At 42.2% G+C, this 26,780-nt stretch overlaps 1 protein-coding gene across 1 annotated transcript in view; it reads left to right on the top strand.

Annotated features, from left to right (window-relative positions):
- The window catches only part of MDH1B (malate dehydrogenase 1B), a 58,601-nt gene that overhangs the window by 18,469 nt on the left and 13,352 nt on the right, over window positions 1-26,780 (top strand). Inside the window, exons 6-10 of the mRNA XM_056111974.1 lie at window positions 9,112-9,253; window positions 10,197-10,360; window positions 14,744-14,883; window positions 15,183-15,234; window positions 25,070-25,138. Coding sequence (XP_055967949.1) covers window positions 9,112-9,253; window positions 10,197-10,360; window positions 14,744-14,883; window positions 15,183-15,234; window positions 25,070-25,138 — 567 coding nt within the window. The remainder of the gene's footprint in view (window positions 1-9,111; window positions 9,254-10,196; window positions 10,361-14,743; window positions 14,884-15,182; window positions 15,235-25,069; window positions 25,139-26,780) is intronic.

Raw genomic sequence — 26,780 nt, 5'->3', positions numbered from 1 at the left:
TATTCTACATCTTCCCATTATTTAATGGAATTTCATGACTTTTTATAGGAGACAATTCCATATTATTTGTTGAGCTACTATAACGGCAACAAATGTCTTCTGCCAACGTTTGTCTGAAAATATTTTTTTAGTGGGGAGGAGCCCCCCAACCAGTATTTAGGAGGACCCAGCAGTCTTTCCTGGTGTTACTCAGTCAACAAGTTCAAGCTGTTCAGTGCTAGGCTCCAGAGTATGGCGCTGCCCAGACCCTATAGTGCCAGAGACCACTGGTCCTATCTCTGCAGTGCTCCAGGACTACAACTGGTGATGGTTGGGGGCCTCCAGGGCTACATCCAGGAATACTTTGGAAGCCGTATGTTGTTTGGGATCACAAGGGTCACCTTGAATGTGACCTAAAGCCTATACTATCTTCCAATCCATGAGAATGTTTTTATGATTTCCTCAAATATGAGTGATATTTTTCAGCATGGAAGGTTCATGGTTGTAAATTCTTTACATTCAGTACTTTGAATATATCATTCCATCCCTTCTTCCTGCTGGCTCATAGAGCTATATTTGAGAAATCCAATGTAAGTTTTATGGGTTTTCCTTATTCTGAGTCTTTATTTTTCTCTTGCTGCCTAAAGGAGCCTCTGTCTCTTTAATTATTAACATTTTAATCACAATGTGTCTTGATGTTCTGTTTGGGTTTATTTTGTTGGGTCTTTTTGTTCAGTGTATGTCTCCACCCTGAAGATGAGCGAAGGTTTCAGCTATTACTTCTTCACCATTCTACCCCCTTTTTCCTTCTTTTCCTTGTGGAATCCATATGTTGTGGACATTGTTGCTCTTGATATTAAAAACACATTTAAAAAAATTCTCTTCATGTTTTTGAAATCTCTTTTTTATTACCTCTCTATCAGCAATGCTGTACATCTTATATTCAAGATCACTGAATCAATTTTCACCATTTTGTATTCTGCAACTGAGTCCTGCTAATGTATGCCATAGTTTTTTTCTGATCAAATGAATTCTCTTTTTTTTTCTGCTAGTCTTTCTTCAAATTTATTGATTCTGTTTTCCAATGATTTCCTCAGTTCAGTAAATATTGAGGTGATTGTTGCTTTACATCATCCTCAGGCACTTAGAAAGTTCTGATTTAGTTGAGGACCATGCTGGGCTTTTTGTTACTGCAGCTGAATATCTTGTTTTTATTCATTTTTTTCTGGTTATTAATTGGGAACTGAGGATGCAGCTCAGAGTTTGGACTGGCCCAAGCAGCAGTCTGCTATTTCTATTTGCAAGATCATTTTAGTGCTTGTGATTCTACTGATTTCTTTTCTACTTTTCAAGGCAGCAAAGAATGCCTTGAAAAGTACCCCAATCCTTACCCCCAGGGTATCTTTCCTAATGGAGCTTGTTTCTGGCAAAGGAAATTTTTGACTCAAAAAACTAAACCATTTAACATCTATGCCTTTAAGACAGTCACGGTCATGGTCACGGTCCTCCCATTATTTATCGATTTGCTCAAGCGGGCCCAGTAATGTCTCCATCTAATAACACTTAAAAATATTTCAGATGGCATCATTAAATTTCTTGATAAAAAATCCTAATATTTACAGAATTTTCAGTAATCATAGATTGAAAAAATTTTCTTAAATGTTTTCAAGGTCAGACGTGTGCCTGTGACTCTGATCTGTGTATACTTGAATAACAGTTGGGTATTTCTTGTCATCAGCTGCGATAGCATCAATGCCTAGCTGTGCTGGGTTCTGCCTCATGGTTCACCTCATGGTTTCTTGCAGCTGATGTGGTATTGATATTCAGCCATCCTGGGCAGTTACTGGATATTGTGCTCAAGTGTTTCAATTGACAGATATTCAGCAAACTAAACTTCATATTGACAGGTATTTTTGCATTTGCCTGTACCAGTTTGGGGGTAACTTCTTTGAATCACAGTCTGATTGGTTGGGTTCACCAATGGAAGGTCTGTTCTCTGTTATGATCCGTGGGAGGGCTGCCCCTATGTCTGGCTGGGCAGTAACTGCATACTCTACATACTGGCTACTGCTAATTCTCTTTTCAGTAGAGCAGGCAAAATACTGGATCTCTGTGAAACCTCTGTGCTCAGTCCTCCAAAATAAACTGGAGATTAAGTCTTATGCACTCACGTCAGGGAAGCTTTCTTTATTTCGAGCTGACTTTGGCTATAAACCTGTCAGTTCTCGCTGCAACTGAAACCTATTAGGTGAGATGGGGCCATATCTGGGAGCCTGTCTCCACAGTGAGCTTGTTAGGGCATAAAAGAAACCACAACCCTGTGTATTCATAAAATGGATACCAAGTCCATGGCTCTCTCTCGCTGCCTGCATTCGGTGGTCTCAGGCCACTTCCACACCTGGGATGGCCCATGCCAAGGGCAGACGAAGGAGGAAACGAAGGCCAGGCTGGTTGGTAATCAGTTGCCGTTTATTCCATCCTCCCCATACACCTGTCCAGTCTCACTGAGCTCCCCATTCCAGTCTCACCCTGCCCCTAATTCCTGTCTCCTCCTGTCCCTCTTGCTAGTCTCTTCAGGCTACGACTCATCGTCCTGTTCCCTCCAGTCTCTTACACTCTCCAAACCTTGGCGTTAACAGCCACACCCAGGTCCAGTAGAACAATCAACTTATGAAAGCCCTTCTGATCTCCTGCAGCCAAGAAATCTGCTCAAGGGTGAAATGCCATCCAGGGGTGTTTCTCCTTTCCTTAGTCCAATAACCATTTAAACATTCATCTTAATTTTACTTCTGAATAATATTAGTTATTTTGTATGAACACAGTAAGAGATACATTAAGCTTATAGGATGGCTCTCCTGGGGGCATCTCGCTATAGATCTCAGACTGCAGTGCTCAGACCAGATTAGTCTTTCCTAACCTAAGCAGAATCCTAATCCAGTTGTTCCTTTTTGGATCATGACAGAATTTGTCCATGACCATGCTCTTAATTGAATCACTTAATCACTTAATCACTTAACTTCCCGTTAGTCGTCGATTTGTTTGAGCGGGCGCCAGTAACGTCTCCATTTGTCCCTGTCGCGTGCTAGTGTAGCCCAATGGCATCTGTTTGCTCCGGGAACATGAAGGGCCTCAAACCGATCGTTCATGATCTTGACGAAGAAGTCTGACCATCTGGTAGGTGGGCGGCCACGCGGTCTCCTGACATCCCGTGGAATCCAATCAGTAACAGCTCTAGTCCAACGGTCATCTTTAAATCTCATTACGTGACCAGCCCATCTGATTTTTGACACCTTGGCAAATGAGACAGCGTCCCTGATCCTTGATCGTCGACGGATGTCAGAACTCCGGATTCGTTCTCTCATTTGAGTGAAACGTGATATTCCAAGCATAGCTCTTTCTATTCTTCTTTGGGAGACCTGGATGGCGTTCTCATCTTGTTTGCGTAGGGCCCAGGTCTCTGAGGCATATGTTAATGCAGGAAGAACAGTGGAATCAAAGAGATGTGCCCGGAGCCGAAGGTTCTTCGTCCTCTTAGCTATTTCTTCGACGTTCTTGAAGGCGTTCCAAGCCGCTCTCTTCCTCCTGCGCAGCTCGGGTGCCAGGTCATTTGTCATGTTGACCTCTCGACCTAGGTAGACATAGCTGTTGCATTCGGAGATGGTCGTTCCATTGAGAGCGAATGGGGCGTCAGGAACAAGGCTGTTTCTCATAAACATTGTCTTCGTAAGATTCAGCTGTAGTCCTACCTTTCCACACTCACGGTCAAAGTCGGCCAGCATTTGTGCCGCTTGGCTGATGTTTGGTGTTATTAAAACAATGTCATTAGCAAAGCAGAGGTGGTGTAGTTGCCGACCATCTATCTTCACTCCCATTCCTTCCCATTCCAGTCGTCGCATGATGTTCTCGAGGGTGGCACTGAAGAGTTTCGGTGAAATGGTATCACCCTGCCGCACCCCTCTCTTGACATCAACGATCACTTCTTTGTAGAATGGTGAGATCCTGGTAGTGAATCCGCAATACAGCTCACGGAGGATCCTGATGTATTGGGCTTGAATGCCCTGATTGGCTAGGGCTTCAATGACCGCTTCCGTCTCAACAGAATCAAAGGCCTTCTTTAAATCAATGAACGTTAAGCAGAGCGGCATCTTGAACTCCCGAGAAACCTCAATGAGCTTGGTTATCGTGTGGATATGGACACTACTTCCACTACCCAGCCGTCGCCACACTCCAGGACACTTTCCGGACCCGCGCGGCAGCTCCGGCCGAGACCCACGCACGACTGAAGACCCACAGAACAAGATAAGCGGAACTCTCTGAGACTTTGGACTCCAGGCTCGGCGGACCCAGGGACAGAGCGGCCGCGCGACACATCATAAGACACTAAATACCCATCTTCTGGAATTGTTGTACCATATTTGATAGGGTTCAAATATGGTAACACCTACAAGGGAGATTAGAGGTCACCCCAAAAGCCTCTATCCCTCTCGGAAAGACTGGCAAGCTACCGAGAGTATTCCGCCCGCATGGAAGAGCCTGGCAAGCTATCCGCTGTGTATTCGATATGCCAAAACCAGTAACTACAACTGGTCTCATTCACCTGACCCTGAAGGTTTCACCGACATGGCAGCACTGAGAAGGATGAGAAAGGAGAGGCCGACAAAATCTCAAGGCCGACCTAGGCTGCCACAACGAAGGAAGACAAAAATGATCGTCTGTACTTTCAATGCACGTACGCTAGCATCAGATGCTTTTAATTTATAGTTAAGTATTATGGTGCTTTGGCCTGGCCCATTTTGATGCCAGAGTAGCTCACTGAGTCTATCCAGTCCCTCATCAGGACCCTGCTTTTGGGTTGCTAGAAAGTAAGGGCAACTAAGACTTAAGTTGAGAAAGCAGATGCCCAAAAGTGAATATTACTCAGAGTCAGTTAACTTCCCAAGTTACAAAAGCATAGTATTAACTGCCTTCCTGTGTCTATACAAGAAGGACATTGCTCTGAATTAACTCTGCAAAGGATTTAAGGAGAAGAGAAAAGCAATATTTACAAGTTAACAGAGCCTGATTAGGTGATACAGGTGACTGACGGGTTGGGAAGCAGAGCACAAAGAAAGAGGTTACAGATAAACAAAGAGTAATGGGAGTGCCTTGGGAGCACTGTGATGGGAGTAACCAAATAAACCTAAGCTCTCTGTGGCAAGACAGAAAGGACAAACCATTATTATCCTACACAACCCTGTTAGCGGGACTTACCTTGGAAACTGCTGCTCCCAGCTGGTACAGGTGAAGCAACATATTGGGTTCAACGGTTGCTGAAATTATTTTTGACTCTACAAGTGCAGGCATAAAACTGAACTTCTGTAAAATATTGGTGCACAGCATTCTCCCACCTTGTTTTTAAGTCCAGTACCAATTTTCAATCCCTTTTCTCTTTCAGTCTGTGCTTCTCACTCCCTCCCCCTACTCAGTGGAAACATTTCTTAAGCCTGAAGTTGTCTTCGGTTCTTTGTTCTACAGTACACAGTAATACCTAGTAGATTTCTCCATGGAGGATGCTGTGTTTAATTCTTTTTTTTTTAACCCCACATTCTTTGTGTTGATGCAACAGGAGTGTTTCGGTATTAAGCACTCCCCTTCCATCCCCCAACCCCCAGCCATTCTGGCCTTGCCCTTCCTTAATCACTTATCACTTAACTTCCCGTTAGTTGTCGATTTGCTCGAGTGGGCGCCAGTAACGTCTCCATTTGTCCCTGTCACGTGCTAGTGTAGCCCAATGGCATCTGTTCGCTCTAGGAACATGAAGAGCCTCAAACCGATCGTTCATGATCTTGATGAAGAAGTCTGACCATCTGGTAGGTGGGCGGCCACGCGGTCTTTTGACATCCCCTGGAATCCAGTCGGTAACAGCTCTAGTCCAGCAGTCGTCTTTAAATCTCATTACGTGACCAGCCCATCTGATTTTTGACACCTTGGCAAATGAGACAGCGTCCCTGATTCTTGATCGATGGATGTCGGAACTCCGGATTCTTTCTCTCATTTGAGTGAAACATGATATTCCAAGCATAGCTCTTTCTATTCTTCTTTGGGAGACCTGAATAGCGTTCTCATCCTGTTTGCGTAGGGCCCAGGTCTCTGAGGCATATGTTAATGCAAGAAGAATAGTGGAATCAAAGATATGTGCCCGGAGCCAGAGGTTCTTCATCCTCTTAGCTATTTCTTCGACGTTCTTGAAGGTGTTCCAAGCCGCTCTCTTCCTCCTGTGCAGCTCGGGTGCCAGGTCATTTGTCATGTTGACTTCTCGACCTAGGTATACATAGCTGTTGCATTCGGAGATGGTCGTTCCGTTGAGAGCGAATGGGGTGTCAGGAACGAGGCTGTTTCTCATAAACATTGTATTCGTAAGATTCAGCTGTAGTCCTACCTTTCCACACTCACGGTCAAAGTCGGCCAGCATTTGTGCCACTTGGCTGATGTTTGGTGTTATTAAAACAATGTCATCAGCAAAGCGGAGGTGGTGTAGTTGCCGACCATCTATCTTCACTCCCATTCCTTCCCATTCCAGTCGTCGCATGATGTTCTCGAGGGTGGCACTGAAGAGTTTCAGTGCCCTTCCTTAAAATCTATAATTTTTCCTAGCAGAAGCAAGGGCATGTAGAGCTAAGCTATGAAATGTATTAAAGCTGATAAGAAAAATGAGGCACTATATTATAAGGCTTTTTTGCCCAAAGAAGAGGAAGAAAGACACCATATACTTTCTTGGTTCCACAGAATTATTTTCCCCAAATCAGATTCAATGAGCTCCCACTCCTTCCTTCCCTCCTGAAATATGCAACTAACAGACAGGGCTCAATGCACATCATTAGATGGAGAAAGAGGTCACTAACACTTTCTACTTCATGAGTCATTTTGACAGAAGAATATCAAAGGAGTATGATAGACATTTATGGTCTCCTGCCCACAATCCACTTCCCATCCTCTTCTCTCATTTACCTGACTTCCTCAACAGAGCCTCAAAATACCATTGATTTTTATGGCTTTTCTTAAGAGTGGGAATAACTGAGTCATGTTGTCTACTTGAAGTTTCTTGGGTAAGATATCTAATACCCTGAAACAAAAGAAAACACAAAAGACAAAGTCTTTTCAATTCTTTGTCCCCAAACTCCTTGCCTTGAACACAACTTTGTAATAATGTGTAAATTGTAACTGCTACACCTGTTTTACCACAATGAGGAGAAGGCCAAGAGTCATCAGTTTGGTTGCTGCTTACTTCAACTTCTTGTTAGGTGAGAAAAGTAAACACTTCTAGGGAAACCAAGTAGAAAGATATTTTGTTCCTTGAAGTCAATAGCAATCTTTTGTCATACTGTCACTGTCACTGTCCTCCTGTTGTTCATCGATTTGCTGGAGCCAGCCCGTTTGGATTTTTTACTGCTCTTCTGTATGTTGGATTTTTTCCTGCTCTCCTGTTTCTGTATGAAGTGTCTTTTCATGCAGAAGAGCAGGAAAAAATCCAAACAGTAAAAAACCATGAATAAATTACTTAGTTTTTACTTTGGACACAGCATTCCTAAAGACCCACAATTATGGAATCATATTAAATAGGAATCTTCATTTCTCTCTCACCTCTTCTCATCTTACTTCTCATAATACATATAATTTTGTGTAGTCATTGTGTTTTTAATATTGATCTTTTGAATTTATAATTTGGTTGGGAGAGGGTTATGATACCAAGGATTTAGCCTATGGCCTCACACATTCAAGTCATTCCCTCTCCCACTGACTATATGTTGTAGCGGCTTTCTATCTCACTCCCCTTCACTCTCAGAAGGTTGTAAAGATTTGGATTGATTTGATTTCTTCTAAGTCAGTCAATTAAAAGTGACTCTCATGTCGAAATTTATTGAATAGCTTTGTTGACTGAGGCATTCTTCAGTGTCTTCTTATTCCAACACCCTCATTCTATGAAATCTATCTACCCAGATTTATGTGATTTGTCCAAGTTTCTATTCAGTCTAGAATCAAGGATTCCTGTTGGAATCAAAGAAGTTCTTTTAATGGCAAGTATAATAATAAAGTTATGACTTCTACCAGTGTTATGATTTTGAGAAGAAATTTTTCTCAGGGAGTATTTCAATATTTGGGGTTTTTTTAAAAATTTGTTTGGGGACCATAACTGGCAGTGCTCAAGGCATACTCCTACCACTGCACTCAGGGATCAATCCTGGTGGAACTCCTGGAACCAGGGTTCAAACCCAGCTTGCCACGTTCAAGACAAGCACCCTCCATGCTGTACTATCTCTCCAGCTTCTATTTTGGTATTTCTTTTCTATAAAATTGTCTTTACTTAAGGAACTGTTATTATGACATTACTGATAGTTGAGTTTTAGGCATATGATATTCCAATACTAATTCCACTACCAGTGTCAGCTCCACCAGGGTTCCCATATTCCATCCTACCCCCAACCCCTACCCTATCCCCCACCATCAACTTGACAGTGACATTAAAAAGTTCCAGTAGTTGTAGTTTAAATCTTATGTTTTCAGTGTTGTTGGGTCTGGTGATATGGGTGAGTGATATAGCCATTTATCTAGTTTAATATTTCTTTCTTTCTTTCTTTCTTTTTTTTTTTTTTTGCTTTTTGGGTCACACCCAGAGATGCATGGGGGTTTACTCCTGGTTCGTGCACTCAGGAATTACTCCTGGCCTTGCTCAGGGGACCATATGGGATGCTGGGAATCAAACCTGGGCCAGGCCGCGTACAAGGCAAATGCCCTACCCGCTGTGCTACACTCCAGCCCCGAGTTTAATATTTCTTAACTTCAGTCAATATGCCAACACCATTCATAAAGTTTTATTAGGGATTTCCAGACCCTTTTAGGGAAATGACCAACACTACTTTTACATTTTGAGGAGTATGTACTCAAAGTTTTTTTTTAAAATAAGTTAGAATGTACTTATTTTGATTATTTTGTTGTAATTAAGGTAACATTTGTACTATTGCTAACATTTATGTTTTGACATTTTTGTAGAAAGGATTGATCTTAAAAACAAAACACACACCAAAAATAGAATGTAGTCAATGTTTTCTATCAACTTTAGTAATTTAGATTATTCTTATTTCTTTTTTTAAACAGGTATTAAGGATGTCATAATTTGGGGTAATATTAGTGGAAATCACTACATTGATCTGAGACTAACCAAGGTTTACAGACATGAAGGTGCTATTTGGGGACCTCCTGAATATTCACATCCTGTTTTAAACTTGATTTTTGATAGGTACAGTATATTTTTAAGTGAAGCATAATAACAATGTTGCATATATGCATAATAGTTTTCATCTTTTAAATCTTTGAACTCTTAGGCACTTGTGTGATGTTGGAGAAGTTACTCAGAGTCTCTAGGCCTGCATTTTTTTCATATGCAAAGTCAAACTAGGAATATACTTATGGGGTCTTATAGGATGGTTGAGAAGAATAAAAGATAATGAAGGCCAAGTAGAACTGTGTCCACCAACAGCATTGCCATGATGATAAGGCAGAGAAGGAGAAAGGGAGAGGAGTATCCCTCAAACATTTCTGTAATGATTTGTCGCACTTCCTAGTTGTAGCATTTCCTTTCCTTAGCTCCTTCCATCCTTTGCTTTCCTCAGACTGTTGGAAATTTACACCTACCTAAAAGGATGTGTCCCAGTGTTCTCACTCTTAAGCATGGCTCCTGTTTCTTGCCTGAGCACATGCCACATATCACCAAACTGTGGTTCTTAGCTGGATGAGGTAGCTATTTAGTCACAGGGCTATTCCATGCATTTAAATTTTAGACTCTAAGAGCCTAGTAATTTCTCTATTAATGTGAATAATTTGATACTTTATGATATAATTTGATCAAAACTGAGAAATATTGCTATTTCTGAGATAGATAGCATGTACTTCAATATATTTCTTCTCTTAAAGTGATTGCTTTATAGCTTCGGATCATGTTTTTGTGTTCATATTTATATTATGCTTTTAGTTTAGAACATGATTTTATATAGTTTTGCTGTACTTCATTACTTTTCCATTGATTTTTATGGAATTGAAGAAGCTTGAACAAAGGGCACAGGAAATCATAATTCTAACTTGTGAAGGTGTTTTATTATACTAAAATTCATTGACTTGGGAACATCCTTTATAATTATTTGTTCTTTCCTCTACAGTGAAATAGTTTCTTTCTCTTCTTATAGTGACTGGGTAAATAGAGAGTTTGTGTCAACTCTTGAAAACTTGATAAGCACTGGAAAACAATCTGGAGGCATCTTAACTGCTCACAGCATAGCCACAACATTGAAGTACTGGTACAATGGCTCACCCCCTGGGGAGATTGTATCTTTAGGCGTGCTGAGTGAAGGTAAATCTGGATTTTCATATCTTATAATATTTAAAGACCCCCATATATGTTTTGTGTTCTGTTTCTGTTTCTCCTAATGTTTTATATATAAACTGCTGGATTTGTCAAAATTCCATAATCCTTTGTGTATCCTTTCATGTCTTCATTCAGTTATCCATTCAGAAACTCAACATTTCAAGTATTAGAGTTTATAAGAAACATAAATAAAATAGCCCAGTAAGTTTTTTTTTTTCACTTTAAAATAGGTTAATTTTAGGTGGACAAGAAGGATTAGACTCAACTTCTTAAAGATTAAACTTCAGAAAGAAAGCCTTAGAGTTTCAGAAGTGCTTATCTGACATACAGGTGTGAGTATAACATCTAGTTCAAAAAGTTCCAGGGCCAAGTTCATTGAGACAGGGTACTGAGGATTCATCAGTGTGTATTCACAAAATAAATAAAGTGAGCTGTGGTGGTGATGTGCTCTCTCTTGCCCTCCATGTGCATTCAGTGGCCTTGAGCTGCTTCCCCCACCCTGGCCTGCAGCCGCTGCCAACAGACAGATGAAAGAGGTAACAGGGCCGGTTGGTGATCAGTTGCCATTTATTCCTTTCTCCCCACGCTCCTGTTCCAATCTCACTAAGCTCCCCATTCCAGTCTCACACTGCCCCTCATTCCAGTCTCCTCCTGACCCCCATGCTAGTCTCTCCAGGCTCCTTGTTGCAGCCTTGGTCACTCACCCAACCTCCAAATGTTGGGGAGCAACTACACCCAGGTGAGGTAGCACAGTCAACAATGAAAGTCTTTCCTTCAGAGGGAAACTCTTCTAAGAGAAGACAAAGATCTCCTTCAGCCAGGAGAGCCACTCAAGGGCGAAATACCATCTAGAGGTGTGTTTTTCCTTTCCTTAGTCCAACAACCATCTTAGACTTACTTCTAAATAATCTTTCTAGTCATTTTTGTATGGACACAGTAAGAGTTTATTTACTTACTCATAGTAAGAGTTTACTTACTAAGATTTACTTACCTCTAAATAATCTTTCTAGTCATTTTGTGGGGACAGAATTAAGCTTGTAGGGTGGCTCTCCTGGGAACATCTCTCTATGGATCTCAGACTACAGTGCTCAGACCAGATGTGCCCCTCCTAACCCTAGGAGGGTTCTAATCCAGTTGTTACTCTTCGGATCATCATAATTTGTCCATTACTGTGCTCTTAACTTAACTTATAGTTAAGTTAAACAGGCATGGCCTCACCTGTTTCGAGGGTAGCACACAGCTTGCCCTGGGTCCATCAAGTCCCTCATCAGGATCCTGCTTTGGGGGTGCTAGAAACTAAAGGAATCTGAGGTTTAAGTCCAGAAAACAGATGCCCAGTACTGAATATTATTCAGAGCTTGTTAACTCCAAAAAAGCATAGTATTAACTGTCTTCCTGTGTCTATACAAAAAGGACATTGCTCTGAAGTAAACTATGCAAAGGACATAAGGAGAAGAGAAAAGCAATATTTCACTTACGAATACAAATCCAGTGTCCTACAAGGATCTGATCTTACAAGTCAGCAGAGTCTGATTTGGGGATAACAGTGATTGTCCAGTGGTTTAGCAGAGTTTACAGATAAACACAGAGTAATGGGAGTGCCTGGGAAGTACTGTGATAGGTGTAACCCATAAACCTAAGCTCCCCAAGGCCAGGGAGAAACAACAAACCAATATTATCCTACACATCAGGACATCAATCTAGGGAAGCAGTAACTAGCTAGAATGTACAAAGCTGCTACATTTGTTGGTGCTCTCCATCCACAAATACTGTATAGACAATGTTTTAAATATTTTTTATTGAGGCACCATGATTTACAATTTATTCATGTTTTAATTCAATGTATACAATGTTCAAACAACAATCAATTCACCAGTGTCCATTTCCCTCCACTAATGTCCTCACTTTTCCTCCAACCCCCAAGCCTCCCTCTAAGGCAAGAACCTTATGCAATTTTTTTTCTTTACTGCTCTGTCACTTATAATACCAATAGGATTTCATGCATAACATTTTAGCACCTCCTTCTGAGTGTCCTCTTCACTTCACCAGTGTTTCTCCCCATTCCTCTACCTGGTCCTTTCCCCAACCTTCACCCCCCCACCACACACACACACACACACACACACACACACACACACATATGCATTGGACAAGCTCCCTACTGAAACTAAGAATAAAGATTTGATAGCTTTAACATTTTTATTTGTCCCTCTGCCAGTACCTTCATGTGTGCAGAGAGTGGTCTCAGCATGGTGGTGGCTGGTCCTGGAGGTCTTCGGCTGCCAGAGCCCTGGTCGGGGCGGGGAGGAAAGCTCAAGCCGCTTCCCTCCAAGGGGCCCCAGCAAGAGGACAGTCAGGCGTGGGGGCAAGAGACTGCACTGTACTCTTCCGGGAGCTGGTTTTTATAGTCTCTGAGTCTTGGCCGCTGATCGGATTACACGGGGCCAGGGGGCCAGTTGGTGGGTGTTACCCCGGCCTACTGGAATTTGGAGGATCTGGGTGGAGGATGCTCGGCCCCAATCCGAGTAGGCTTGGAGATCTCGGCCCCGGAACCCGCGTGACTTTGTCCCTCTGCCAGTACCTTCATGTGTGTGGAGAGTGGTCTCAGCATGGTGGTGGCTGGTCCTGGAGGTCTTCGGCTGCCGGAGCCCTGGTCAGGGCGGGGAGGAAAGCTCAACCCTCAACAAAGTCACGCAAATGCGGCTGCGTGACATCTTATTATGACATCTTATCTCATTACTACTTTGGACAAACTGGCAGGCTACCGAATGTAGCCTGCCCACACGGCAGAGTCTGGCAAACTCCCCGTGTCGTATCCAGTATGCCTAATACAGTAACAATGATGGGTCTCATTCTCCTAAAGAGCCTTGAATATAATCTCAGGGCTAGGACGAAGGTGACGTTACTGGGGTCTGCTCGAGGCAATGGACAAATAACAGGATGATTTGTGATTTGTGAACATTTTTATTTGTGAAAATATATTCAGAGGACTTTTTATTTGTGAAAAACTATTCAGAGGACTTTTGCCAAATTTGTCCAAATGAAATTGTATGAACACTCCTGTAGTATGAATTCAAGTCACGCTTTTCAGGAACGTGATCATTTGTAGAATGTTCTAAAGGAATTCATTGATATATAATGCAGCTATGGGGCTGGAGGTTTAGTGACATTATCCTGCAGACTGTGCCATATAAGTAAATCTTCCATATTGTCTGCCCATGAGAATGACATTTGATAATTAAACCAAAGAGACCAAAAATAGAAAGCCTGGAATACCTTCAAAAGACATTGATTATCCTAACGTTTTTTTCCCAATTGACAACATTTTTGTCAACTAGGATAATTTTCTAATTTGATTACGGCACAAAAAAAGGTAAAGGTAAAGGCCCTCCCGTTGATCATCGATTTGCTCGAGCGGGTCCAGTAATATCTCCATTGGAGACTTTGTTGTTACTGTGTTTGGCATATCGAATACATCACAGGGAGCTTGCCAGGCTCTGCCGTGTGGGCGAGATACTCTTGGTAGCTTGCCGGGCTCTCCGAGAGGGGCACAAAAAAATCTTGATAAATTATTTGATCTTTTATCTGAATATTGCTCAACATTAGTTAAAGTCTTATTATACTTTAATTTAGAGCCCTCCAAATTGGACCTGGAAGTTCAAAGAAAACCATCTACTTCCCTACCCCTCTCTTTGTCTTCTGGATCCTCATCCACTACTTATGTGATAAGGTAGTAGGGTGGAAGATTCTGAGCAAATGCCTTAGATAAATGACAAGTACAAAAACACATGGGCTTTGGGGCTGGAGAGATAGCACAGAGAGTAGGGCATTTGCCTTGCATGTGGCCGACCCGGGTTTGATTCCCAGCATCCAATATGGTCCCCTGAGCACCACCAGGAGTAACTCCTGAGTGCAGAGCCAGGAGTGATCCCTGTGCATCGCCAGGTATGACCCAAAAAGCAAACACACACACACACACACAAAACACATAGGCTTTTTAAATAAATGAATAAATAAATGAAATCCACAGAAAGTGAGGAGAAAAATAAAACTTCATTGGCCCCTAAGGCTGAGACATGGAACTTGACCCCACCAGGTACAAGGGAGTGTGAAAGAAGGAAGGCGTATCTCTCTTCAGAGTAAAACACAGAAGGGAGAATTGTCAGAACTTGTCCAAGTAATCTTTTCAGAGCAAGGGTCAGTACTTTTAGAGCAAGTGTAGCAGGGAGAAGTCCCAGAAATTTTGTCCCTCGTTTCCATTAAAACTCATGTGCTGTGACTGTCCTTTCCAAATGCGTAAGTATTTAATAGGAAGAGTTTGTTTTTCTGCTTTTTTGTAATACTTTGGTTTGTGTTTGCTCATTGCAGGTCAGTTTGGAATTCCTGAAGGAATTGTCTTTTCTATGCCTGTGAAATTTGTGGATGGAACATGGGTAGTTCTTACAGATCGTGAAGATATTGAAATAAGTGAACAAATAATGGACAGGATAACAAGTGATCTAATTCAGGTAATATCAGAATAGATGCAGGGGAACTGATTTTATAATGGCCTTATACTGACTTTTCTGGGTCCAAGGCATATCTTGGTCTGCTATGTTTAATTTGCAACTTATTTTTTTAAAAAAGAAAAAGACAAGAAGACATACAATTTGAAGAATTAAATAGCATGCTAGTGCTCATTTGGTTATGTGCTTTATGACATGTTAAAATATGGTCATTTTTTAAATTATAGGGTTTTTCTATTGAAGATTGATACATTACTAATTATGGCGATTTAATTATTTTATTATAACATTTTTTTCAACAGGAGAAACTTACTGCACTTGGAGAAGTAACAAGTTTTCAAGCCTATAAACCAGGTAATCTTTTTGATGAGATGATTCAATGGACTGTTCTTAAAATAATATTAAAATATTTGTTATCACTAAATTATAAACTATAATCCAGGAGATCTGTGGCACATAACTTGCATTTTCAGGGACCTAGGATACATTCTCAGCACCATTTGATCCCCTTAGCACTACTTTTGGATCTGGTGGCTGCAGAGAGTGCGCTGCATCACTGGGACTCAGCACTGATCTAACTAGTCTTATTGGCCAAACTAGATATCTCCAGGAATAGTCCCCAGGGTCCCCTGAGCTTTGCCTTCTATGTGGCCCACACAGTATCACCAGCATCCCATATTGTGCCTTGAGCTCTATTGGGAGTGATCCCTGAAGTGCAGAGCAGGGAGTAAGCTCTGAGTACCACTGGTTTGGGGGCAAAAACAACAACAACAACAACAAAAGAAACGCTTTGAATGTAACATAAGAATGCTAAAAACTGGGCACACAGTGTTACTAGCAGGTTGACCTGTACCTGTGGGACGAGTACATTAGCAGCCTGATGGTACCTTCAGACTTCTTAATACCCCCAAATTGCTGCTGTTGCCTCTGGCTGGACCCCAACAACTTGGGACCAAATTCCCTGAGAAATTAAATGGCCAAAAATAGGGCATGTGTGAGTCACACCCACAAACCACCTCTGGCCCAGCTATACAAGCTTTTTTTGACCTTGCTTCAGAGACCCATAAATAAATCTCGAAAGAGATCAAAAGCCACAGTTAATCTCAGACCGGTGCAAGGGTGAGCAGATAAAAAAAAAAGTTAGAGGGGTATGGGTTAGGTTAGTGGCCGCCTGAGCAGAGCCCCTGGCAGCTACTTGCTTCCACAATCCAAAATTGCTGCCATGCCTCCAGCTGGATTCCACCGTCTTAGGATAGACCTCACCGAGAGATGAACCTGTTGAAAATTTGGGTATGTGGGTTTTGTGACAGAAACCTCCAGGCTTTCTCAGAGTTGGGATGAGCTACCTCCCCCAACTTTCCTATACTCCTGGAAGCACCAGCAGTCACATCCACACCCCAAAGCTGCCACCCAGTTAAAAAGCTACACCACCCTTATCATGCTGATAAAAATAACTGAATGCTGTGAACAAACACAGTGACCTCTTATGTATTGCAAACCATAATCCATAAAAATAGAGGGAGGCTGGGGGTTGAGGATGGGGTCTTGGGAGATTGTGAGTGGGAAATGGGGGACATTAGTGGTGGGAAATGTACTCTGGTGGAAGAATGAGTGTTGGATCACTGTATGACTGAAACCATTTGTAATCATCTATATCATGGATATTCAATTAAAAAAAAAGTAATGTGGAGTTCATGCCTGCTTCAGTCAGCTTAATCAGTGGCTGAATAAATAGTCATACTCCTACATTAAAAAAGAAGAATACTAAAAACTGGGCTGGGGATGTGGTTTTATTTTATTTATATTTTTTATTGAATCACCGTGAGATAGTTACAAAACTTCCATGCTTCAGCTTCAGCTATAAAATTATTGAATATCCATTCCTTCACCAGTGCACATTTTCCACCACCAATGTCCCCAGTATACCCCCTCCCAACCCCAGCTATCCCCCTGCCTCTATGGCAGGCAGTTTCCCCCATACTCTCTACTTATGGACATTATATAGTTTGCTTGAATCTTCCCACCACCATTCAAGCTTGCCTGCCAGGGGCAGACACTAGATAATTTATTTTCTATTACTCACTTGGAATATCATGAGATATTCTAAAACTGTAAATGGTTGAGGTCCAGAGACATCTCTGTAGGGTCCTAAATCATTTGGGGATTAAGTTGGGAATCACTGCTACTTCTCTGGACCAGGACCATTGGTGCACTGAGATGTCATCTGGAGGCAGATTGTGGGCGTGACAACCAGGACCCCAAGCAAGTGGGGAGATGGGGAAGATGGCTCGACTCCTCTGCTGCCACCATGAGACCTGGAGTCTTAGTCCTGGAACCCGCACACCTGGGTCTTGCTTCTGGGAGCTCTTGGTCTACAGGGTTTCATCTAGAGCGGGCATAGAGGGCACACCTGCTCTATCTGAGGTGCCCCAGTGAAGTTGGCTGAGTAGGGGGTCCAGAGAGTTCTCTTGCGCACTCAGCTGTCTTCCAGGACTCACTGCTGCTCTTCTTGGGGATATGGTTTTAAAGAGATAGAGCATATGCTTTTCATATATTAGGGCCTGAGTTTCATTCCCAGCACTGCATAGTCTTCCAAGTACCACTGAGTGTAGACTTGGATTAAACAAGATCTGAATCTATTTTCAACTCAGCCAACGCCAATTTGGACCCAAAGTCATGTACAACCTTTATGTCCACATCTTCTTGTCTCCTGGTGTTTTTTAGGTTTGGTACCTGTTTGCTCATTCCTTTTCTCTTTCAATCTCTGTTTGACCCCTTCCACACCCACAGGAAGTACTCTTTAGCTGTTAACTTGTCCACAGATCTGTATTCATCTGAATTGAATCTCCTGGATGCACCCATTGTGGTCTCCAGTAAATTTTCTCATTAAAGCTCCATGCAGATGATATGTTCAGTTCTGGGGTTTTTTTTTTGCATTTTTTTGTATTAGTGTCATAGGAATTCTCAAAGAGCTATTTATTTTTGGTTATCCTGGCTCTAACCTCCTAAAATAATTTTTCAAATGTTTTCTCACTAAGAATAAATCTCTCCCTTATTTAACTATAAGAAACCTGAGTGCCCTGGGATTCTCTAGAGTCAGTTCATCAAGTCTTACTAATTACACCTCCAAAATAACTCTCAGAATGTCCATAATGTAATCATCCCTTTGCTGTGTCCCTCTGCTTTGCTCCTAATGCCAATTTTTCTGCAAAATCTATCTTCATAGTCACTCACACCAGAATCCCACTGAAACTCACATATACTTCTTTTCATGGTTCTGCCAGCCTCTTTCTAAACAATTGAACACAAAAGCATTTTTCCTTCAGTTGTCAAACAAGTAAAAGTACAACATCATTGGTCTGACCGAAATGAGAAGACATCAATCACATCACGCTGTTTTCAACACCGGAGAAGAACTGTTCCTTGGAACTTGTGATAAAAGAGGCGTAGGTGGTGTCAGTATCCTTGTCAACACAAACTTAGCCACGAGCATTGTTTCATTCGAATGCCTAACAGCCCGAATCAGACAATTACACTTGAATAGATGTGGCTCACTACCGGCAGTTTCTATCTTTGTTCTCTATGTACCAACATCCAGTTATGGTGAAAGAGAAACTGAGAAGTTCTACAAGGAGCTGGAGAAGTTCTATAAAGAAGATCACACCTTCTACAAGATCATTGTCAGTGATTTTAATGCCAAGATAGGACCAAGAAGGTCAGCCGATGAACTCCACATCGGGACCCATGGCCTAGAATGGAACGAACAGGGTGACAGACTGTCTGAGTTCATCATGTCAACCAAGACCTTCCATGGTAACTCACAGTTCCAAAAGGCTGAATCTAAACGTTGGACATGGGAGTCTCCCAATGGACAGTTCGACAATGAAATAGACCACATCATATTCAATCGGCAGTTTTGCCTAACCGATGTTGCTGTTGTCCCAAAATTCCAAACGGGATCAGACCACCGTCTCCTTCGTGCAAAATTCTACCTCACAGAACATGGAGAAAAGAATGCAAGGTTTAAGAAGAGGACTCCCAGAACGACCACCAACTGGGAGCTCTTTGACTCTGTTGCGGCAACATGGGAAGATGCCGTCACTGACAACATTGATGAGGAATACGATCGAATGATTCAGCACCTCCATGATTGTGCGAGGAATGCCAAGAGAGAGATAACCACAAAAAACCGCCTTTCTTCGAACACTCTTGAACTTATTCGCCAACGTGGCTTGGCACATGCCTCAGGCAACCACAAGCGAACATCCGAACTAGCAAAACAGTGCAGAGAAGCCATTAAGAATGACCTCAAAAACAGGAGAGCAGCAGTACTGGTAGATGCGGCAGAAGCTGGGAAAAGCATTCGTAATACCCGCCTGTCCTTCAACAACTACAAGACCAAGATGACTGCCCTCCGACATCATGATGGATCTATCACATCTTCCAGAAGGGCAATGGAGAAGATTATTCATGACTTCTACTCAGATCTCTTTAATAGCCATGTCCACTTGCCCACATACCACATTCCACATGATGGATATGTCGTTCCCAATGTTCTCCCTTCCGAAATCCAACATGCCATCTCATCAGTAAAGAAACAAAGAGCACCTGGCCCAGACAAGATCAGACCTGAACACCTGAAGAACTTACCATCAGTACTCATCAATACACTGGCTCGGCTCTTCACACGCTACCTGTCTGAATGCAAGGTTCCATCCCAGTGGAAAACCAGCAGGACTGTACTACTATACAAGAAGGGAGACATCCACGACATTGGCAACTATCGCCCAATCTGCCTATTGTCTGTCATCTACAAACTGTTCACTCGAGTCATCCTGAATAGGATTAGCAGAACACTAACAAGATGAAGGACAACCATGTGAACAAGCCGGATTCCGAAAAGGATTCAGTACCATCAACCATATCCACATGATTACTAAGCTCATTGAGGTTTCTCGGGAGTTCAAGATGCCGCTCTGTCTAACGTTCATTGATTTAAAGAAGGCCTTTGATTCTGTTGAGACGGAAGTGGTCATGGAAGCCCTAGCCAATCAGGGCGTACAAACTCAATACATCAGGATCCTTCGTGAGCTCTATTGCGGATTCACTACCAGGATCTCACCATTCTACAAAGAAGTAATCATCCATATCAAGAGAGGGGTTCAGCAGGGTGATACCATTTCACCAAAACTCTTCAGTGCCACCCTCGAGAACATCATGCGACGACTGGAATGGGAAAGCATGGGAGTGAAGATAGATGGTCGGCAACTACACCACCTCCGCTTTGCTGATGCCATCGTTCTAATAACACCAAATATCAGCCAAGCGGCACAAATGCTGAACAACTTTGACCGTGAATGTGGAAAGGTCGGACTACAGCTGAATCTTACGAAGACAATGTTTATGAGAAACAGCCTTGTTCCTGACGCTCCATTCGCTGTCAATGAAACCCATCTCCGAATGCAACAGTTATATATACCTAGGTCGAGAAATCAACATGATGAATGACCTGGCACCTGAGTTGTGCAGGAGGAAGAGAGCGGCTTGGAATGCCTTCAAGAGCGTTGAAGAAATAACTAAAAGGACAAAGAACCTCCAGCTACGAGCACATCTCTTTGATTCCACTGTTCTTCCTGCATTAACTTATGCCTCAGAGACCTGGACCCTACAAAAACAGGATGAGAACGCTATTCGGGTCTCTCAAAGAGGAATTGAAAGAGCTATGCTTGGAATATCACGATTCATTCAAATGAGAGATAGAATCCGGAGTTCTGATCTTCATCAACACTCAAGAATCAGGGACACTGTCTCATTTGCCAAGGCATCAAAAATCAGATGGGCTGGACATGTAATGAGGTTTACAGACAACCGCTGGACTAGAGCCATTACTGATTGGATTCCACTGGATATCAAAAGATCACGTGGACGCCCACCTACAAGATGGTCAGACTTCTTCGTCAAGACCCTGAATGATCGGTTTGAGGCTCTGCATGTTCCTAGAACGAACAGATACCATTGGGCTACGCTAGCACACAACCGGGATGAATGGAGACGTTACTGGCACCCGCTCAAGTAAATCGATGAATAACGGGGATTAAGTGATTAAGTGATTGTCAAACAAGTTGGCATATACTATCCTGGTTAAAGCTCTTCTTTTACATCTATGTGTAAAATACAGGATCGCATCATGTATTTCTCATTTCTAAGACTCACCACAAGAACATTCATTTGTATACTTTGATTCTTTTATCAGCTGAAGGCTCCAAAGGAGCAGGAAAAGAGGCCAAGAGATAGCTTAACAGACTTGAGTCCTGGGTTTGATCGCAAGCACTGCATGGTCTCCTACAAACCACTCCAGAACTACGTCCCACAACACCACCAGGTGTGGCCCCCAAACCAAAATCCAAGCAAAAAAAAAGGCCAAAACAGGTCTATATTATTCATTATTATTTTACCAGCTCCTAGCACTAACTTATAATTGGTATCCCTTATGATTGAATGAAGAAATGTTAGGCTCTAAAAGGGCACTCAATTAGAACTCTCTTGGATAACTAGTTACTTCTGTATTTCTATTTACAATTTCAGGATGAATTTTCCTGAAGACTGGGAAAGATATTGTAGTGGGTAGTGTACTTGCCCCGCATGTGGCCGACCTGAGTTCGATCCCAGGCAACCCATACAGTCCCCTGAGCACTGCCAGGAGTGATTACGGAATCTAGAGCATCACTAGGTGTGACACAAAAACAAAAAAGAAGAAAGAAAGAAAGAAAGAAAGAAAGAAAGAAAGAAAGAAAGAAGGAAGGAAAGAAAGAAAAGAAAGTTAAGGTGAAAGATTATAGCAACTCCTTGAGAGTTTATGATCAGAGAAAATGCCAATAATAAAAGTAATCTTACTAAGACATTGTTTTGTTCAAAAAGTAATATAAAAGTAAATGTAGTGTGGTTGAACTATCACGATCATGATCATCCTGTTGTTTGTTAATTGCATCGGCCAAGCACCAGTAACGTCTCCTTCGTCCTAGCCCTGAGATTTTAAAAGGTGCCATATTCAAGGCTCTTTCAGGGTTAGGAGAATGAGGCCCATCATTGTTACTGGTATTTGGCATCTTGGGTAGGCCACGGGGAGTTTGCCAGACTCTGCCGTGTGGACAGGTTATATTTGGTAGCTTGCCAGGTTGTCCAAAGTAAGAATAAGATAATAAGATGTCACGTGGCTGTGAATGCGGCTGTGTGCTTCTGGGAGTTAGGTTTTATAGTCTCTGGAACTTGGCCGTTGGTGGGATTACACAGCGCCAGGGGGCCAGTTGGTGGGTGTGACCCCTGCCTACTGAAGATGGAGGATCTGGGTGGAGGATGGTCAGCCCCAATCTGAGCAGGCCTTGAGATCTCAGCCTCGGGACCCGCATGTCTTTGTTCCTCTGCCAGTACCTTTAAGCATGTGGAGAGTGGTCTCAGTATGGTTGTGGCTAGTTCTGGAGGTCTTCAGCTGCTGGAGCTCTGCTCGGGGTGGGGAGGGAAACTCAGCCCACCCACCCCACCCCCCTGCAAGGGGCCCTGGCAAGGACATCCAGGCGCTGAGGCAACTATATTACCAAAGAATGCATGGTGAACCTAGTCCCTTGTTCTCTGAATGTGACATTATTTCCATCTAACCAAGTTAAGATGGGGTCAGTTGAATGAGGTGGGTGCCTATATGTTATCAATGACTGTCATAACCAGAGGTTGAACCTTCAGAGACAATGACTCTGCTGGTGTAGCCTCTGGAAGTAAGAGATAAGTGCTGTGGACATAAATAGAAATATCACTGTATCACTGTTATCCCATTGTTCATCAATTTATTTGAACGGGCGCCACTAACATCTCTATTCATCCCAGCCCTGAGATTTTTAGCAGCCTCTCTTTACTTGTCTTCCCCAATGATTGGAGGCTCTTTTAGGGTCAGGGGAATGAGACCTGTTATCGTTACTGTTTTTGGCATATGAATACACCACAGGGAGCTTGTCAGGCTCTGCCTGTGCAGGTGGGATAACTCTTGGTAGCTTGCCGTGCTCTCTGATATATATATATATATATATTTATTTATATTTATATATATATTATATACATTTCTCTCTATGATTTGTTTCCTACTGTCTGAACCCCATCAAACATGGTGTGATAATTATGGAAAATGGGTAGGAAGTGTCTTTTGATGTGTCCAGAAAGTGGCCTGGAGCATGGCAGTGATTGGGTAGTGGAGATTGGCTGCCAGGGCTGGGTTCCTTAGGGCGGGGAGGGCTCACCCACCCCACTCTGGGGCACTCCGAGTGAAAACAGCCTGGCGCAGAGTCCGGTGACATGATTATAGGAGCTTCATTTTATGCTCCCTTCCGGGAGAAGTAGCCAATGAGTTCTGGAGGGTGTTGATGAGGAGATTATCTGGTGCCGGCAGGGCGTGGCTTATGGGTGTGACCCCTGGGTCGCTGGAGACTGGGGGAAGCAAGCAGAGGATCTCTGCACCCGGGTCCCATTGAGCCAGAGTCTAAGGTCACAAAGTTCCACGTTACCTGGTTCTGTGGGGCTTAATTCATGCGTGAGGCTCAACCCAAGCATCCAGAAAGTGGCCTGAAGCCTGACAGCAGTTGGATAGTGTAGATCAGCTGCCGGGGCTGGGTCTCTTGGGGCAGGGAGGGGTCTCCAAATAGAAAAATAGAAATATACACCAAAAAATGAAAAAAATGTTCCTTAGTTATATGTCTAACTAATGTATAACAAAAAATCTGAGTACATGAAGTATGAAGTAAGGAAAGCTTATTCAACAACCTGGAAAGCCAAATGAAATATTAGATAGAAAACTGTTTATCTTCTGGTGCTCAGAAATATCTAGATAAAGTTGTCAAACTGAGAGTTGTTGACTCGTGAATAGAAATGGTGCCATGGGTGTGAGGTGAATTTTGTAGAAAAAGAGAAGAGAAGGTCTTCAAGAAATTACACTTACAGAGTAAATAGAACATGGACAACTGTCAGAGCTCGTGAGAAAGAAAAAATCAGAAAGAAGACATGTGAAGATGTTAAATTTTAAGAGAGAAAAACGACACAACTTGACCTCCTTGGGACATAAGAGAAAGCTCAAAGGAGCCAAGAGTATTCTGATGTTTTGGACAGTTGAGGATATTATTGTGTCATTACCTCAGACAGAACTTCTCAAATACTCAGCATACACTGATGGGAGTCTATCAACTTTATCCCAGAGGCCAAATCTGAGGTAGCTAGAATCTCAGGTAGCCTCTATTATTTTTGTCATCTTTTGTGTAAGTGAGTCCCATACATCCCAATATGCAAATTTCTATGTGGTTACTAATGTGTCAGGGTTGGTCACTGAAGAGTTTGTACCTTAACCTTGTACGTACCTCAACCTTGCATTAACTCTTCGGGCCCTGAACAACTTTTTAATGTTTCTACCCCAATTTTTAAAATTAAAATTGTGTTAAAAGTGAATAATATATAGTAAACAAAATTTCACTTTGTTTGATGCACTTAAAATTATGTCTAACTTGGGGAATGGTGAAGCAAAAAAAATCCTTTTGAAGAGGTTAGAGACATGTTACAAAGAGAATCATACAGAGAATGGTCCAGAATATACTGAGACCTCAGGGTATCTCCTGATATTGACTCAGAAATTTAGAAGGGACTTTCAGTAAGAATGGAGCAGAAATCTAGAAGGAAGATGAGGGATTACTCCTGTTAAATCAAAATCATGCACAGACTAAAGGGCTTCAGAGGTAACAAAGTAGAGAAAATGGGGTTTATTTCTAGTTGTATAGATGACTATTTGTAAAATGAGCATTTTAGTAAAATATACTGCTTTTTGCTTTTCTAATGGAGGGTTACATGGGCTGTAAAAGAATTTATCACGTTATGCAATTAATTTAATAATTGGAATTTATATTTTGACTGGATCAAGTTAATAATAAAAGGTAAATATGAAAATCAATTTTTTCAGTGAACTAAAATAAGAGCAAAAAGGTAAGAAAAGCATAATTAAGAGTAGATGAGAAAATGGTATTGTTTCATGTAATTATTTGTTTACACACTGGACTCATCTCTAAAGCTTATATTTTACTGTAGGTCACAATCATAAACATTTGAAAATAATTAGAACATACACGTTGTTATAGTCTATAATCAATATGTTTTATCTTCTATATAGACTTTAAAGATCCCATAAATTATGATGTTCAGAGTGAAGAGAACGAACCAGTAGTAGTAGTATCAGAAGGTAAGTACACTGAGTTAGAAACAATCTTTGTAGTGTTACTAGCCATGCCTCTTCAAATTCAGTTTCAGAGAATGATGCCTCAATCAGAAAACATATAGTCTGACAACTGAAATAATTTTGGAAAAAAACTATTGTTTTTTCTTTTTGAGTCACAGCCAGTAATGCACAGGGGTTACTCCTGGCTCTGCACTCAGGTTCTCCCCCCAACTACACCTGTAGCTTTTTGGGTTTTGTCTGTCTCACCTCTTCTTGAAACCTGGCAGTGTTTGGGAGGCCGTATGGGATGCTGGAAATCGAACCCGAGTCTGCCGTGTTCAAGGCAAACACCCTACCCGCTGTGCTATCACTGCAGCCCATTTCTTTTACTATTTACTACCCCAAACTGTTTCTTTTACTGTTCCTTGTAAGCATTTTGCAGAGGGGGACTTTATTTTGCTTTATTTATTTATTTATTTATTTATTTATTTATTTATTTTCGTTTTGATAATATCCAGCTGTGCTCAGAATTTACTCCTGCCTCTGCACTCAGAATGACTACTGGTGGGGATTGAAGGACCAAATGGGGTACCAGGGTTCAAACCCTGGTTTTTTGGATGCTACATGCAAGACAAGCACCCTACCCACTGTACTATCTCTCCAGCCCTTAAAGAGGGATTTTTCATATGTAAATTTTAAAGAAAGCAATAAACTGTAACTGCTTTACTGTCAAACTCACCACAGGTTCTTCCCCAACTACACCTGTAGCTTTTTGGGTTTTGTCTATCTCACCTCTTCTTGAATCCTCTTAACAAAATTTCAAATAGCTGGCATGTTAAGTCAAGATGAATATTGCCCAATAGTTGGAAGCCTGTCTCATGAGCTGGGGGAGAAGGCAGCTGGAACAGAGAAGGGATCACTAAGACAATGATGTTTGGAGGAATTGTTCAGGATGGGAGATGTGTGCTGAAAGTAGATAAAGGACCAAACATGAAAACCTCTCAGTATCTGTATTGCAAACCATAATGCCTAAAAGTAGACAGAGAATATGGGGGAAAATTGTCTGCCATGAAGACAGGGAAGTATTTCTAATTCAAAGCCCTATCACCCATATTTTAAGGGTCTTTAGCTAACAGCCAGACATGGGCATGCACAATAACCCAGAAAGTAGGCTGGATCACAAAGTGACAAAAGCGGTAAGGTGACTGCAACTATAAGTACACAGTAGTTCTCCATCACCTCTGAAACAATCTCAAAGGCAGAAGCTGATCCAGTGAGTGGGAGCCCCAGATTTTTGTACTTGGAACTACAGTCCTAGACACCAAGCAGTACCAAGAATAGTGTGGAAAAAAAGGAATTCAGCTCCATTGGTCCTTCTCATAGGACAGAAGCAGGAACATCCTCATATAAATCAGTACTTTCTAAGCTGCATGAGGTGGACTTCAAAGCAGCAATTCTTGCCGTAATTAATGATATTCAGAAATAAGTGGATGAACGCATGGGAGCCTTGTGGACAGCAGGTTTGAGCCGGGGGCGTGGGGGCGACTAAAACCTCATGGGAAGGGGGGCGTTCCGGTCTGCCCTTCACGCCCTACCGAGGTAACCAGTTGCCCCCAACGAGCGGCTCTCCAGCACGGCCACGGCCCCAGAGGCACAAGGACTTAAT

This window comes from Sorex fumeus, unplaced genomic scaffold (assembly GCF_029834395.1).
Source record: "Sorex fumeus unplaced genomic scaffold, SorFum_2.1 ptg000014l, whole genome shotgun sequence".
In the NCBI taxonomy this organism is placed as follows: Eukaryota; Metazoa; Chordata; class Mammalia; order Eulipotyphla; family Soricidae; genus Sorex; species Sorex fumeus.
The sequence above is the reverse complement of the archived record's forward strand: the minus strand, read 5'-3'. Positions and strand labels throughout refer to the sequence as shown.